Source organism: Euprymna scolopes, chromosome 6 (assembly GCF_053919585.1).
Source record: "Euprymna scolopes isolate OS-2025 chromosome 6, ASM5391958v1, whole genome shotgun sequence".
Classification (NCBI taxonomy): Eukaryota; Metazoa; Mollusca; class Cephalopoda; order Sepiida; family Sepiolidae; genus Euprymna; species Euprymna scolopes.
Genome location: NC_136487.1, coordinates 105,027,804 through 105,046,151, shown reverse-complemented (window position 1 = coordinate 105,046,151; position 18,348 = coordinate 105,027,804). Strand labels below are relative to the sequence as shown.

Here is an 18,348-nt window from a genome sequence, read left to right as displayed (position 1 = left end):
ATAGAGTCTTTCAACTAAATGTGCAGCATGGTTCTACACCTAAATATGAACCATTATCAAAGGATAAAATAAAAAGTTTGAGAACCATGCTTGGATATGCGAGATTATTCATTATTGATGAAATAAGCATGGTTAGTCACTTGCAATTAGCATTTATTCACCAACGTTTGCAAGATGTTTTTGGTGATATTAGGAAACAAGTGTATCCATTTGCAAACATGTCAATTGTTGCATTTGGTGATTTATTTCAGCTTCCACCTGTTAATGAAAAACCTGTATTTTCCAAAATATCTATTCAAGATGCTAGAAAATCAAATTTGGGAATTGCTGGTATAAATTTGTGGTCATATTTCGATTATGATGAATTGACCATAAATGTGCGACAAAAAGATGACAATGAAAACTTTGTTAATATTCTTAACAGAATAAGACTTGGGTCACCAACTGATTAGGATATTGAGATCTTGAAAAGGCATCGAATCAATCCTAAACAAAAAGCAAATATTGATCAAGTTACTGATCTTTTGCAAAATTTGCAAAAGAAAATGCATATTATTTGCATTGTACCCACAAATGAATCTGCTGAGGAAGTGAATTATAAAATGTTGAAAAAAAATAATATTCATATCATTGAAATTTCAGCAACTGATTCCAACTTAAGACAAAAAACCGTAACAAAAAAAAAATCAAAACAGACACCAAAAACTTCTAAACTTAAAAAGATTTCTGACACAGCTGGACTTGAAACTGTGCTTAAAATTGGAATTGGTGCTAGATGCATGTTGCGTCGAAATATTGATATTGAAAAAGGACTTTGCAATGGTACAATGGGTACAGTCACTGAAATACAAATGAAAGATGGCAAAGTTGTTGCTGTGACTGTAAAATTTGATCATATGCAGTCAATGTTGAATTTGTGCAAGCTGACTATGAACTTTCTCCTGGACTCTTTGTGACTAGATCTCAAATACCTTTGTCACTCAGCTATGCTTTAACTGTCCACAAAACCCAAGGTATTTCAGTCGATGGTATCATTGTTGACTTGGGATCTGATGTCTTTTCAGATGGAATGGCCTATGTAGATTTGTCACGTGCTAGAAAGCTGTGCAATGTCTATTTGATTGACCTTGACCCTCATAAATTGACCATGTGTAACAAAAGTGCATGGACTGAATATAATAGATTGAGGGCCAAAAGAGACAGGGTTGATTTGCCACCGCTTCCTCCTTGTTCTGTTATGCCTCAAAGTTTGTCATTGTACAAACAGACTTATAAACGAAAAAAAACAATCGTTATAGATCATGATTTGAAGTAAAAACATAATAGTCCAAATAGAAAATGGCTGAAAATAGACAATTCAATTTCTCAAAATAATTTGGACCTCAAATTGATCAATGAAAGAAATGCTTGTTTTGCTAACAGTATTGATCAGACAATTTACCACCTTCCTTTGTTGTCTAACATCATTAAAAGCATTCCAAACATTGATTTGCCAATTCAGCAATTAAAAAGATTGCTTGTCCCTGGCACTCACAGTGTTGCTGATCTTAGAGAATCAATCGGAGGCGTTTTTAATAGTGGCCAACAAGAATGTGCTATTGCATTTTGGGAATTTTTGATAAACAAGTGCCCTGACAGTGCCAAACAATTATTCACTTTTGAAGAAAGTAAAGTGATGAAATGTCTTAGAATACACAAACAAAACTGCCAAAGACTACAAGATAGTGAATGTAATTGCACCTTTAAAGTTGGCTGTGGGTTCCAAACCTTGCAGATTGCTGGAATACCACAGAGATTAGTTATTCAACTTCATCCTACTGATGGTCGACAGCAATTTAAAAGTTTGCTCAAAACTGATGCTTCAGTGCTCAAACATTGTATCAAATGTCAGCAAAATACTGAGCACTTGGAAAATGTCACTAGAACGTTTCCTACTGCAATGAAATATTTGTATGTTCAAATAAATAGATTTATGTTTGAAAATTATAATCCTCGGCGAATTAATGCTGAAATTATGAATTTCAGTACAAAAAAACAAAATATTTTTGGAACAAATTTCAAAGTAAAAACAGCTATTCTGCACACTTTGAATAGAGTCGATTTTGGGCATTATACTTGCATTGTTAGAAATAATATTAAGTGGAATATTGTCAGTGACACTAACTTTTCTAATAATGTCAATTTTCCTTCCAAAATGTCCAATATTGTTGGCATTTTTTTTGAAAAAATATAAAGGAAGCAAACATTTGATAAAAACAAGGTCATACATTCAATAGAAATAAATAGTGGTGGTTTTCGCTTTTAAAATTCAACCATCACCTAGGCATGGCATGGGGCTGTAACTGTTACTCTGCAGGCGAACAATAGCACTGTTATGAATCATAACTAAACTGGAGACACGATTTCTGCTTCAAGAGATAAATGTAATATAAAATTTTAACCGGAAAATTATTTTACTGAAAACTATTGATCAGTATTACACTCTAAAAAGGAAGATACTAGAGTTAAAAAAAAACAACAATTTTATTTACACTCAAGCAATTCAAAATTTATCTCAAAACTGACTCTTCAATTCGCAAATATTGTCAACAAAATACTGAGCATTTGCAAAAAGCCACTAGAAATAGAATTTTTCTACTGCAATGGAATATGTGTGTGTTCAAACAAATAGATTTTTATTTTAAAATTACGATCCTCAATGAATTAATTCCGAAATTATATATTTCAATAAATGTTTTTTGCAGAAATTTCATTGTAAAACCAGATATTCTTCACTTTTATTAAAGTCGATTTGGGCATTTTACTTGCATTATTTAGAATAATAACAAGTGAAATATTATCAGTGACACCAATATTTCATATAATTTTAATTTTCATTCCAAAATGTCGTCCATCAATATTGGCATTTCTTTTGAAAAATATAAAAGAAACAAATAATTGAGAAAAATCAGACCATATATCCAATCGAAATAGCAAAAACTTGAGTGCTAACCTCCCAATCAGCGTGGTATGGGGCTATAACTGTATCCCTGCAGGCGAACGATAGCACTTTTATGAATCACTTAAATTCAGAATTTAAAACAAATTTCTGTAAAAAATTTTTTATGTAATACTTTTCCTGTGATCATTAGCATGTTCTATTAATTAATAAATATAATTCTATTATTTTTATTGTTGCTTACGTTGTTGATGAATAGAATTTTAAAAAGTTAGGTATTTTCTTGAAAAAGGATTTCGGCCTCAACAGAAAGATGTTCAACAAAATGTTTAACCATAAAATTTACCAAAAACTATTAATATTAAACTATAAAAAGAAAGATACTAGAATTTAAGCAAAAAATATTTTATTTCAACCCAATCAGATGTGCCTTATGCACTAATAAAAATGCAATTGGCATTTTGTTGAACTTTTTAAGATTTTAAATATTTATAAATTTTCTCATTATAAAAAACGATTATTATATTGATTATAATTTTTTGACAGAAGAAATAAAATGAATTGCATAAAAAACATTAGAAGACAAATTTTTAAATCATAAGATAAATCTAAAGTCACTAAATTATCAATAAAGTTTGTCATAATAATACATTTATTAGATTAATTTTAATTTGGAAAGATAGAAGTACAGTTAAAACATCCAGAATCAGCGAATTCATTAAATTTTATCATAACAAAAACGATTGTTTTATTTCAATGCTATTGATAAGAAAATATTTGTTTTACTTGATTAAAATTAATTAAACATAGATTATATCTGTAGTATATAAATATTTTTTTATAATGAAACAATTTATTAATTTTTGCTGATTTACGATTTTTTCATTGCCGGTTTTTATTTTGCAAATTAAAAATAATCCAATAATCTTTTTTGATAATGAAAAAATGTGCTGACAATTAAGTGATTTAAAATATTTGAATATTTTTTAAATGAACAATAAATTAAAATCAATTTACTAAATAATCATTTTTTTTCAATATTTATTTACACAATTTACTAATATTTATTGATATAATTGGATAATTTTGCATTGTTCTTCTAATGTTTTATATTCATTTTATTTCTTCTGTCAAAAAATTATAATCAATATAATAATCGTTTTTTATAATGAGAAAATTTATAAATATTTAAAATCTTAAAAAGTTCAACAAAATGCCAATTGCATTTTTATTAGTGCATAAGGCACATCTGATTGAGTTGAAATAAAATATTTTTTGCTTAAATTCTAGTATCTTTCTTTTTATAGTTTAATATTAATAGTTTTTGGTAAATTTTATGGTTAAACATTTTGTTGAACATCTTTCTGTTGAGGCCGAAATCCTTTTTCAAGAAAATTTTACAGATTACTAAAGTTTTAAAATTACAAAAAAAAAAAGACACGTTTCTTAGTGTGAACTATGCTGAGTGACTTATAAATAATTGTTTTTTATTTGTAAGTTTTTAAACTGTGTCTGTTGCTTTTATTTTTCAGTGTTTTGTTACTTGGATTCTTATAAATCTAATACCGAATACAGAAGTATTAATATTTAAAGTCCTCTTTAATTTTAAAACTCATGGCCAGCAAAATTGCTTGGCAATCAAGTAAGACACTTGACGTTAAGGGAGCATTTTTGTTTAATCTTAAAACTAGAACTCTTAATGAGAAAAAGGTGCAGCAATTACATCACTGCTGTGGTAGACAGATAAGTGTCCACTAAACATTGAAGGTACTTACAATCCTCAGGTACAGAAAAGAAGGATGTAGATAACTATGAATTTGTTCGTAGACAGTCCAAACATTGCCAAAAGAATTTGGACTGAATAAGATTTCCTGGTGATAGAACATCACTTAGGTATGAGAGATGAAGGGGACATGAAAGTTAGTGACGAGACTTCTAATTGTTCAGTTTACAAACAAAGTAGGTTAGTGGAAAGTATAAGTAGTAAGTGAATAAACAGATTGCTCGTGCTGAATAGGAGGACTGTTGAAGATAAATAATAAATATTAACCCCAGTACCATGGGGTAGTACTGGAATGTGACAAAAAGGGGAAAATGTGATAATCTGTTGATATCTGATTAAGTTGGGAACATGGATAATGCCTCTGATATCAGTCATAATTGTCTCAAATAATTTCGCCAAAGAGAGCTAAGCAGTTAAGAGACAAAATAGGCCATATAGACTAAACAAAAGGTTAGATTAATTAGTGAGTCTCAAATAATCTTGCTATAAGAGGCTGAGCAGCTATAAAACCAATAAGCTGTAGGACTAAGCAAGAAGTTATGCTAACTAGTTTGATCAGGAATTTCGGAGAGGAAGTTTTAACCAAAAGAAAATTATTTGGGTAGTTGGCATGAAAATCTTCTATCAAATGAGCAAGGAAAGAAATATTAATGTTATGACTGAAAGGATGTATAAGAGAAATTTGAACGTTGTGTAGAAAAATGAAGAAAACATGCATGACAAAAACTCTCATGGCTAAAAAAAAATTATGAACAGATCTTGGAATATAATAACCAGTATAACATATCTATTATGAAGACTGTTAATAAGCAATAAACTGACTTTATTACTAAAATAAAAATATCCCATTTCTGTTTGGGGAGTTATTAACGTAGGACCAACAATCATCAAAGACTGTTCAGTGGAGCTTGGATTTGTCATCTCGATTTAACTTGCTTTGTAATATATTGTTAAGACTCAAAACTTTAATTTTAGACAACCAAACTGAAACATATTAGCACAGATTCAGTAAAATTTTTGAAAATACAGAAAACTTCATTGTCACTATTTAAACAATTAACTGAGTGTTTTCCATCTTTTCAATATATTAAAACATTGTCTTTAAATATTTAGGAAAATATGTTGGAATTCCTTTTTTGCAAAAGAAAAAAATAAATAAACAAAACCAAAGTTCTTTAGGGCGGGGGGGGCGAAAGGTAAAATGAAGAGGTCAAACAAACTATACACTAAGACCTTTTATTTGGATTCATTTAGTTATGCTTTTCTTGTTTGAACTTTGGAGTTTTTTCTCTTTTCTTTTATTACCTCAGTGCAGGTTTTTATAAATTCTTGTAAAGAATTTGGAAACGGGCATAGAGAAGTATGTAACAGAGTCACATGACACATGTGCAAATGACTAAGCTGGTGTGCGATGTGACATTACAGCAGAGAAAGAGACGGGGAAAAAAATGCAGAGAAAAAAAGACACCACATAGTGAGAGTACGGGCAAGGCATGCTGGTGTGAGATGGACATGTGTCCATGTGTTGACATAGAGGATTGGAGATGATGTGTGTCAAGACGGCAGGGTTTTGTAAACTACATGACGAACTAAGAGACCTTTAAAACAAGATACAATGCATTATTTTGGAAAGTACCATGAATAAATACCTTTTATTTCAATTATCAAAAAAGTGAGTTGAATTTATTTCCTTTGTTCCTTTGTGAGACTTTTATATACAATGTGTAGGTCTGTGTTAAAATGTAATGACAGCGTTGCAACCTTGTCGTGACTTGCAAGCTTCTCCCTCCTAAAAACCCTATCTTAACCCTACCACTAACTCTGAGTCCAAATGGCAAACTCCACTTAACAAAAGTCATCTTAAATTGTCAAAAAAAAAAAAAAAGGACAAGCCCTTCCTTCTCAAATAAAAAAAAATATGTGATTCATCTTCCATAGAAAAAAGATAAGTTAACTGCTCTAGAATAAACCAAAAATGGTTGATTATTTTACATTAAATTTATATGTGAAACTAATCTCCAACTCTAAATTCTAAAATAATTTATGTTTTTGATTTTTTTTGTTGACGACCAAGTTTCAGGGTGTTCACACATAATTGCCTTTTGCCCTACTACTAAGTTCAAGTGGTCGGCCTCCCATCTCACAAAAACCCTCTTAATGTCACATAATCTGAATAAACATAAAAAAAAAAAAAATAGCAAACTCCCTCTCCCCTAAAAAAAGGAAAAACACAAAAGATTTCTCTCACAGTAAAAGAAAGCCTGATAAACTGCCCTAAAATGCTAGAATAACCCTAAAATTAGGGATTAGTTTACATTAAATTCTAAAGTATTTATTTAGTAATTTTTTTTTTTTTTTTTTTTTTTTTTAAATATTTTCAGAGTATTTTAACATTATTGCTAAAAAGGTAAAATCTTGTATATGGGGGAGATGAAAGGTATTTAGATCGTAGATTACTTAAAAACTTAATTTATGGAGATTTTCAATGACATATTATGATTCTTTTTACAAAAATACACTTATATTGCAAATTTCGTTGCTAAATTTTGTAGTTTAATAAAGATATGACATTTTTAATGACAAACTAATGTAAAAAAATGTAACAAAATGCATATGGTCTTAATGAGGAAAAAATATCCGAACTTGCAAGGTACAAAAATAGTCATATTTGTAACTTCCTTATTTTTGGTCAGATTTAAAAAGTTTAAAAATATTTTTTTAGATCATTATGCTCTTTCTATGTACGCCATTATTGAAATATTTGAAGCAATTTTAATTTTTTTCATGTATATTTCTTTTATCTCCTCTTTTTAATTTCAATTTTTTCTGTTACTTGTTTTACTTATACCACAATGAATGAACTGCTGCTTAACTACCTGTGGCAATTACACTGGTTATAGATTTTCTTTCCCTCCTTCTTCTGACCTTACCCAACCTATTTTACAGTAACTCATCCTATCACCACCATCCACTTTTACTCCATTTCCATTACCACAACCGACATTTAATTACTTATGTATGGACACATTTTTATTAAAGAATACTATTTATACATGCACATTAGGAAAAGAGAAAAATCTATTACTTCTATATAATCCCTATAATCCCTCCCCTTCCACTCATCTATGCAAAAACACCTGTGACAGATACTTTCTCACTCATAGATCTATGTTGTTTCCTCTGTTTCTCTCTAAAACCACTACTTATTACAGTAATCATAACTAATGCTTAGTTAGTTAATCAACTTTCAACTGCTTCATTTCTTTTTGTTTTCTTGTCATATTCACTCTTGAAAAGAAGTTCACATTCTTAGCTCTTCCTCTTTGAAACTGTATTTTCCACCTTTTCTAAGATAATGAGGAAAATGCTACATATTTTCAAGGTTCCTGTGAAATACTTCAGACTAAGTAAGTGTGCTTCTTCTCTCTGATATTGACGTTATTTCAGCCAAAGTTTTAGAAAAATGTTTATACCGATAGTTTTTTTCCTACTGCATTTTTTCCTTTCTTTTTCTTAGATAGTTACAGTATATTTAAAATGTTCAAACATTTTGTTGGGAAACTGAATCAACTCAATGTTTTATCAGTCGATTATACAGAATTCTTGACTATATCTAATCTTGAACTCAAAGATGTATCTTAAATGTTGAAATGTGGAGTAAATTTCCTTTCTGAATTTATATAAAGAAATTTTAAAAGAATATTTTTTTAAATATAAAAATGTGTTTTAAAATGTACTTAAAGTAAATGTGTTTTTCCTTTATTTGTTTTTAATCCAAACTAAATAGTTTTTAAAATATTGTTTAATGAAATAGGTAAACTGAAAGTGTGATATCTATAGATCATAATGATTACTGAAGCTTAACTTGCAACATTTGTGAACTAATCCACTTGCTGCAAAGATATTAATACATGTAGATCACATTAGTTTTTCAATTGTTTTATTGTGTTTTAAAAGGAGTTGATTTTATTTTCATAAAATTGATATATCAAAATTACATATTAGGTAATATTGAAACAAGTAATTTTGAACTTTGTATCATTAACCCATTCTGTGATGTTTGGATCACATTTAACGTCATAACCTACCTAGCGTCTCACACCAATTCAGAATTTGATTTATTTTTTTAACTTTTGCCTGCCCCAAGCAAGACATATTGGCACTGAAATATAAAAGACTACTATGATGTGGGCCAGATTGTAAATGGCCCACATCATAGGCAATCTGAGTGGGAAGCAAGATAACAGGATATTTGGAAAGTAAACTAATCCACAAATCAAGGAAATTCTAAAACTAATTCTTTATGTGAGTGAGAATTATTTTTTCTTTCTAGCCTTCAAAAATTGTCACAATTTTTTGATTGCAACACAATGAAATCTAGTAAATTTAGTACAAATGTTTTATTTAGTTTAAATTATTACAAGTTTGTAATAAAAGATTCAAAGATTTTGGATAGTTTATATTCTATAGTAACAAAAACTCTTCCATTATATGTTAACATGTAATCTATATATATAAAAGCGAAAATGTATGTATGTATGTATGTATGTATGTATGTATGTATGTACGCTTTTCCTCGATATCCACAAAAGGCTTCTTTCAGAGAAGCGCTTGCTCGGTTGAACTTCTTAAAACTTTTTATATCATCTATAAATTGTAATATCTCAGAGTTATCCACGGAGCTTGCCTGTCTATTTAATTTTATTGACTTTCAAACGTTAATTATTTGACATTTCCCGCATCGGCACGCGTTACATTCAGTTTTCGGTATAAAAAAAAGCGAAACTCGACTCTAATCACAGGCCGAAAGCCAGTTGTCTCAAGAGAGCTAAGTAAAGTTTGTTCAATGTCGACTTCGTCATATCAGACTGTAGCTTTCATTTTGCTCCTCATAATAAACAGGGAGCGGGTTTTTAAAAACAAACAAACCGATTTATTCACCTCATTCAAAACTGTCCCACACAAAATCGTCACGTCAATCAAAAACGCGCACTTGTTTTTTTTTTAAACACTTTACTATTTTCCAACTGTGCGTCATGAAGGCTTCGTTTTTTTTTTCACATTTTCAGGTTTTTTTCACATACCCTGAAAAACACCCGGGCAACGCCAGGTACCCTTCGCTAGTCTATATATAAAAGCGAAAATGTATGTGTGTATGTATGTTCGCTTTTCCTCGATGTCCACAAAAGAGAAGAGAAGCGCTTGCTCGCTTCACAACTTCTTAAAACTTTTTATATCATCTATAAATTGTAATATCTCAGAATTACCCACGGAGCTCACCTGCCTATTTAATTTTATTGACTTTCAAACGTTAATTATTCGACATTTCCTGCATCGGCACGCGTTACATTCGGTTTTCGGTATAAAAAAAAAGCGAAACTCGACCATAATCACAGGCCGACAGGCCACCCCACCTGCTTCGGCGGCACGGGGGATAAGATCAAAGTGTAGTATCTGTTCCGGCAGATGCTGCAAGCAAAGACCAGCTATGACTAGCAAAGACCATATGTGGGGGTAACCCCACATATCTGAACTTGGTCAAGGTAGGGATCACCCTACGACCACAGTTACTATCCAGCTCCCATTTCCCACCTCTCGGGAGCAGGATCCCCCTTTCCCTCCCCCCTCCCTCCATCTCCACATTAAAAAACGGCCTTGTGCCTAATTTGCTCAGTGGGGAAGCAAATAAATACGACAGGCCCCCCCCTTCGGCGGCACGGGGGACAAGATCAAAGTGTAGTATCTGTTCCGGCAGATGCTGCAAAGCTATGACTAGCAAAGACCAGCTATGACTAGCAAAGACCATATGTGGGGTTAACCCCACATATCTAAACTTGGTCACTGAAGGAGCAACCCTTCATACCAACAGTTTCTAATCCAGCTCCCATTTCCCACCTCTCGGGAGCTGGTTTCCCCTTTCCCTCCCACCCCTCCCTCCATCTCCACATTAAAAAACGGCCTTGTGCCTAATTTGCTACGTGGGGAAGCAAATAAATATCACAGGCCGAAAGCCAGTTTGTTCAATGTTGACTTCGTCATATCAGACTGTAGCTTTCATTTTGCTCCTCCTAATAAACAGGGAGCGAGTTTTTAAAAACAAACAAACCCATTTATTCAAAACTGTCCCACACAAAATCGTAACTGCTGAATACCTATCGCCGTCACGTCAATCAAAAACGCGCACCTGTTTTTTTTAAATACTTTACTATTTTCCAACTGCGCGTCGTGAAGGCTTCGTTTTTTTTTTTTCACATTTTTGGTTTTTTTTCACATACCCCGAAAAACACCCGGGCAACGCCGGGTACCCCTCGCTAGTACAAAGATCTCTCAGTTTGTGAATGCATAATGCAAGTATATTTTTGTTTCTGATGAAACATCATAGTGTTGTTAGTGGTTGTTCAACCATTTCTTTTTTAATTAAAAAGAAAAATAGATGTTTCTTATATAATTTTCATGCAAGCATTATTGACAATTAACAAACTAGAACTATGACCATCCCTGTAAGTATATAATAATAAATAAATAATTTCTTGCCTTAACAAATAAAATCTTTTCAAAATTTTTGTAGCATGATTGCAGCACATCTGTGTAAAAATGGAACATAAATATCCTCCAACAACTGAATTGATGATTGACACAATGATCTTTGATGTGATTCAGTTTTTGTGATTGAACGAAGCCTATAATCTTTCAATACAAATTTTGTTGATAAATAATGCTGTGAAAATATGTAAATGACAAATGAGGATGTAAATTTTTTATTTTTGCTTGGAACAACAACCCCTTTATGTCAGCCAACCATATTCCCTACACCATCAGTAGACACCATACAAATTTGCACAAATCAAAATCAAACAAAACATGTTCAAGTTTCTTGGTTTGTTGAAATATCATTCATATGGATCAGTTCGCTTACTTCTTCATAAATGTTAGATTCTTTGTCACAGATCGTGATGAAGACTGCAATCTGTGTTATTCTCGTGACATTTACGGTTTCATCAATTGCAATAAAAAAATGTTCAAATTTTAATGATTCGTTTTTCAAATCATTTGAGATTTCATCACTCTGTTCAGCAATAGTGTTGCTGCTTTAGTGGAATCTTTTTGAACAAGTGTACTTTTTCTGCACACACACACACACACGCACACGCACACGCACACGCACACGCACACACACACACACACACACACACACACACAACACACACACACACACTCTTTTGGGTGTTTTTACACAGCATTGTTTTACAAAATCTCCTTCGCTGTATAATTTCCCATTCGTTGATTTAATTTTGGTGAGTAACAAGCAACAGTCTCTTTCTTTCTAACTTTTCATAAAAGTCTGTTGCTTTGTCAAGCTAATCTTTAGTTCCTTGAGCATTGAATTTTCATATTTATCGTAAGATAGGTGGTTTATTTAATGTCTTTTCAAGTTGTACACTTCAATATACAAATGTTGTTATTACAATGTAACTTTCTCTTCACAGTGAAGAAATCCTTCTAAACTAAGGTAATTTGTTACAATTTTTTTCAGGAGCAGGATTTTCCCCACATTGAAAAACAATCATATATCTAATTCTGCCCTCAAAAGAATTAATAGTGTAATAAAAATATATTTCAATTTTATGGGGTTTTTAATATATAGTGTACTATTTTCGTAATTTTCGAAATTACATAAAAATATTGCATAGAAAAACAAAATGAGAGTTATTGAAAAAAGATAAATATAAGCAAATATTTATTTTTATTTTATTTTTAAATAAATTCAAACATATGTAAACAAACGAAAACATTCATTTAAATAATGTGAAAACGTTTTTTGATATTAAAAAAAAGGTGAAGAAACGTGTCATAAAAAATACAATTGTATTTTTTCAGTTTTATCGGACTTTTAATTTGTAGTTAATTTTTCTAATAACAAATAACTGTAAATAAGATAAATAAAATATTGCAAAAAAAAAAAAAATCAAACCGATCAAAAAAGATATAAATAGAAATTAAAAGAACAAATAGCTTTGTTTTTATCCTTTATTAATTAAAAAAAGTGAAAAACGTCTTTTTATCCTTTTTTTTTATATATATTCTCAGTTTCATTAAAAAAAGTACAATTGTATCTTTAATTCATCGTTTTTTGCAAAAATTATTTAAATTCTAGCAAAATAACAAAAACATGCCATAAACTTTATCAGGTATGTATGACACATGTTTTAAAAAAAAATTAAAAACAACAAAATCTCTATTTATTTGCTTTCCTATGAGTTGTTTTTTTAATGTGGGGGCATCTAGCTGCTCAAAATTATGACAAAACATTAAATTGTCTCAGTCTAGAATGATTGAGTTAAACAAAAAAAAAGTCAGTCCATTATTTTTTTTCACAATAATCATTGAAAAACTTGAACAAAAATATTTTGCATTGTGAAACTTAAATTGTGAAGCTTAAATTGTAAAACTTAAATTGTGAAAGAATCTCTATTATCATATAAAAAAAACTTTGTGTCTGTGAGTTCGTTTCCTATGAACTCAAAAACGGCTGGGTCAATTTTTATGAAATTTTACACAAAAGTACTTTGTGCCTGGCAGTGTTCTTAGATAGGTTTTGTGTCAGTTTGTCTTCAATAAGTATCAATAATTGATAATAGAAATGGAAGAAAGAATGGGAGATTTTGACTAAAATTAACATCTTACACAGCCTAACATCACAAATGCATTTGAGAAGTTTTATTACTACACAAGCTAAAAGGTCCGACATATAATATTAACAGTAGTTTCTTTGATATGACATAGGTACATTCAAAATAAATGTTTCTATTTAAAACACAATTTCACCATGATACTTGACTTTTTCATTTTAAACTTATGTTCAAGCCATTATCACTGCACATACAGTAATGGCAGGCATATAAAATCAACAGTAGGTTCTTTGATATGACAAAAGCGTGTTTGAAATGAATGTTTCTATTTAGAGCACAATTGAAGCATGATACTTGACTTTTGCATTTTAAACTTTAATGCAAATCATCTATCTATACTCCGTAAATAATAAAGTCTACAATTTGTGAACGTGTTTGAAATGAATGTTTCTATTTAGAGCACAATTGAAGCATGATACTTGACTTTTGCATTTTAAACTTTAATGCAAACCATCTATATCTATACTCCCTAGATAATAATGTCTACAATTTGTGAACATGTTTGAAATGAATGTTTCTATTTAGAGCACAATTGAAGCATGATACTTGACTTTTGCATTTTAAACTTTAATGCAAACCATCTATCTATCTATACTCCCTAGATAATAATGTCTACAATTTGTGAATGCACATCGTCTCCACATTTATTTTCATCGACTTTTATAAAATTCTCCTTATTCTGTCCTTTTGTGTGTTTGTTGGTCTTTTTTGTATAAAGCAAAACTCATTGAAGCAAAGCCGCTTCAACAAAGATCAAAGTGTAGTATCAGCCGCGAGGAGAATCTGCCTTTCTAAAAGAGTGCCAAGCTGCGCTAAAACAACAATCAAGGTCCAGCAACCTTGTGACTACTACCCATAAGGAACTCCACAGGGATATAGTGAGGGGGGGCACTGACGACCCACTATGCACGCGTTTGGGTTGGCAGCAGAGTGAGATCTGCTCCGCATGGAGTTGGGTGTCAGGTTCAAGTTATCTGAACAATTCAGAGTTCTCTCTGACCTGGCGATTGGCCCGAAATGCACTTACACTCAACAACATACAATGCAGTTCTGGTTTTTTGGAGTCGCCTGCATTGCGGAATAACAGCCGTAGAAACGACTGGTCACACTTTCTTTGATTGCAGTGAACTCTGCTGGTACCGGTCGTATGTCAGCAAGGTGACAGCTCGAATCGATCCCGAGCATTCTTGCCCAATTACTGTATCCAATGTTGGTGACAACATGAGGCCAACATGGGACCGGGCAAGACAAATGGTCTATATAACAATCTATATAACAATCTATATAACAATATATATAACAATCCTGGCTGTGGCAAGAATGATGATTTGGACGTTGCGTCTGCAAAGTGGTCAGGGGATGTTGTCTTTTTCTGATCAGGATCTGTCCACCTCCTTTTAACACCAACTACATGTGAAGATCAGATATGATAGAAGAAAGCTGCATCGCGCGGCATTCGACATAAGATACATGAAGTATGTGTATGAAAAGGAGCCAGATTTTGTTCCCTGCCTAGGTGTGGAACGCGCAGTTCATCAAGTGTAACCAAATAATTAACCCCTTAACTAGTCAAGTGAGTGCTCCATCCCTTCTTGACTAGGAAGCCACCAATACCCCCCCCCTCCTATCTGCAATTTTTCTTTTCATCCCTCCCTCTAAATTTCACCCATTTTGGAGAGAAAGAAATCAATCACTAACAGCCCCCCCCTCACCCAACAATTTTTCTCCATATCATCTCATCTATAGGGCACCTCCACTTAGAGACTGTCCTACAGGAGCTAAGGTTCGTTTACAAACCGAAGTGGAATGGGCGGTCTATCAACTAGACAGGATTAGGAAGGTCCTACTAACCACTTTTGTATTTTTTCTTCCCCCGCCCTCTACACAAATGAACTATTGTACCCTTATTGTTATCTTTTTTGTTTTTACATGTAAATAAAAAATGTTTAAACAATTGGGTTCTAAGTAGGACGTCCCCCAGTACGAAAGGGTGAATGCTGTATTATGGTGAAAGAAGATACTAGCTAAGAGAAACTTTTGTTTAGTTCTGGAGTGACAAGGATGACCAACGACCCCCTTTTGTCCCCTTTTGTGGTGGCCTTGTGCCTAAGTTTTTTGTTCAGTTTGAACTTACATTGTAATTTTAGACTGAATAAAGGATTTAATATCTCAAAGTGTAGTATCTATTCTGGCAAATGCTGCACTAAAAGACCATTGCCCTTGAGGCAATCAGTTTCTGGTCCATGTAGGGGCAACCCTGCATACCAAGAGGCACTACCAACTCCCCCTCCCCTCTTCTCGGAGAAGCTAGTCCCCCTTTCCCCTCTCCCTTCCTTCTCTCCACATTAAAAAACGGCCTTGTGCTTAATTTGCTCTCGTGGGGAAGTAAATAAATACAGCCATCAGCGGCCTTTCATGCTGGGACGTCTTGAAAGCAATTGGCTTTGATCAATGTTGGGAAACCCTTAATGTCAGACAATTGCTATTCATTTTAGAGTTCCCCTTTTTTGAGAGAGTTTGGTTTCCCCAACATCATGGGGAAACAAAGAAATGAAACGATGGAAAGCTGAACTGGCCCTCACGTGCATGAACTCATTCACTCAGCAAGTCAACTTTTTGATTGACATCGCTAAATTTGAATGCTTTTCACTTTCTATGGCTTCATAACGTAGCGGTAAAATGTCATGTTTTCTTTCATTTTCTTCTCCGCCTTCACGTCGCGAGTTCGAGCCTGCCTACTAACACTTTTTTTTTCTTTTACACCTCCAAACACCCGGGCAACGCCGGGTTACCACATTAGTTATATATAAAAATAATTTTATAAAACTAACGGTAGATTCTCTGCAATGCAATGTTGACTACAATATATTGTAAACAGCCACTGTGAGAGGCATGTGAAGCTTCCTCCAGATGTATTGTGATAATTCTCCAATTAGAACAGGCAGGCAATTGATTGATTGAAAAATGGGCTATTTCATTGATTTCGATGGCAATAAAAATATGGGAGTGTAAAACATTCAATGATCATCCTTCAATCCCGGCAACATTGGGTTGCTCTGTTAGTGGTATAATAAAATGAAAACAAAAAATTTATTAATATATGAAAGCAGTTTCTATTTTTGAGAATGGAATGCAAATTTGCTATGTGAATTTATGAAATAAAATTAATGTTAACTATTCGGCTAGCGACTTGTCAAAAGTTTTAAAAATTCTGCACTATCAAAAGATTATCAAATATTTGCATAAAAATCGTTTTGAAATTATCATCTATATGAAACTTAATGTCAATATACTTTATCAATTTTGAAATATTTTTAGTTAACTTTGATTAGTTTTATCTTTGACTTTTCATAAAGATCTACATCACATGACATTAGAACTAGTCATCTGTGAAATCTTGAATATCCAATCAAATCTAACCCTGCTAATTTTAATCTGAATATAAGGTATGAAAAAAAATAGTTTCCATTTCTGGTGGTTAGTTTTTAATGTTTTTTTTTTTTAACTTAGAATATAAAAATATTTAATGTATAAAGGCTCATTAAATCATAGAAATGATAATTTTAATATCTTTCTATCCATAAAGTCGGTTTAAAAATTACCCTACTAATCAGAGATATGACTTGTTTAAACACAAAATTTTTCTGATATCTGGCAAAAAGATTGACTTTTAATGCTTGTCACCAAACTTTTGCTACTTTAAACTTAAATGACAAGAGTTTACTTGCTTGTCACAGCACTTTCTCACATAAATGAATTTAAATTATAAATCAAATCTATAAAAAATTGATTTGATAAAACTGTTGTAACTATTTGCTTAATAGAATTAATTTCATTTGTTGTAGACGAAGATAATGATGGGGAAGAAGAAATTGAAGTGGATGTCAATACAGAAGAGGCAGCTGCGACGAGTACAAATACAGTTCGGATGCAAATCAACACATTTGATAAATCTCTTCCAGTTGCTCATTCAGTAAGTCAAATGAAAACCTTTTTTTTAGATACTAACTAGAGCAAGGCTATCTGGCATTATCTGGGAGAACAAATTAATTAAAAAAAATAAAGTCAAACATATGATGTGCTCAACTTTATGCACAAACTATATCTTCCTGTTCATCTGCATGTTGTGCAACTGGTACTGAAAAAAAAAAACAAGTATCTCCGGCTTGACCAACGTATGAGAAGTAGCGATGATCCTCATTCAACATTTTCTTCATAGTTGTTGATGCCCATCTCTCTTGCCAAGGACTGCATTGCTTTGCCTTGATCTTGCCATACTCTTTTTTGCAGTTTCTTGATAAAATTGTGTGGACAGAACACCTGCTATGATCCCTTTTGTTAGCCACTGCTTTCACATCTCTGTTGTAATTCTCCATCTCATGGCCTTCAAAAAGCATTAAGTTGCAGTTAAGATTGATAAATTTTTTAATCCAGCATGAATCATGATGATGCAGGTCACTTTTCCTTTATTCTGCTGTTTTCCAATTGTCTATCAAACCTACACAGAAACAAATATTTGTTATGCTTTAGCACTTCAAATGGTTGTGAAATGAAAGAATATCAAAAAATGATCAAACTTGTCTCAAATATCCTGTATATGAATGGAATAATGAAATGGAATTGATAAAATTGGTTTATCCTCCTAAGATTTCATAACTGGTTGTTATGCCTCAATAATATTCTCGATATGATGCATTGGTTAGCTGCAATTAATTTTGTTGAACTTAAATCAACCGAGTTAAATGTGATCATAATAAATATTGTGCACAAAAATATTGAAATATATCAATGAATTATTGCACCTTTGCTCTTAAATCAGATAAGTGAATTGACGTGTCTGAACTTTATAATCTTTTGTTTTGATGTTGAACTTGAATGTTTCAATAAAAGGAAAGAATCACATCTGGGCATTTTATTTGCTTTGAACCTTGAATTGT

The 18,348-nt window shown here is 32.1% G+C and overlaps 1 protein-coding gene across 3 annotated transcripts in view; it reads left to right on the top strand.

Annotated features, from left to right (window-relative positions):
* The window catches only part of LOC145277833 (protein cereblon-like), a 189,422-nt gene that overhangs the window by 53,462 nt on the left and 117,612 nt on the right, over window positions 1–18,348 (top strand). For 2 of the 3 annotated variants that reach the window (XR_013868213.1, XM_080129748.1), the window contains exon 2: window positions 17,257–17,384. Coding sequence is in view for 2 of the 3 variants with exons in the window: in XM_080129748.1 (XP_079985874.1) it covers window positions 17,257–17,384 (128 nt within the window). In the remaining variant the exon portion in view is untranslated. Of the gene's footprint in view, window positions 1–7,860; window positions 8,129–17,256; window positions 17,385–18,348 lie in introns of those variants that run through there. The other variant, XM_080129750.1, reaches the window with a different exon arrangement.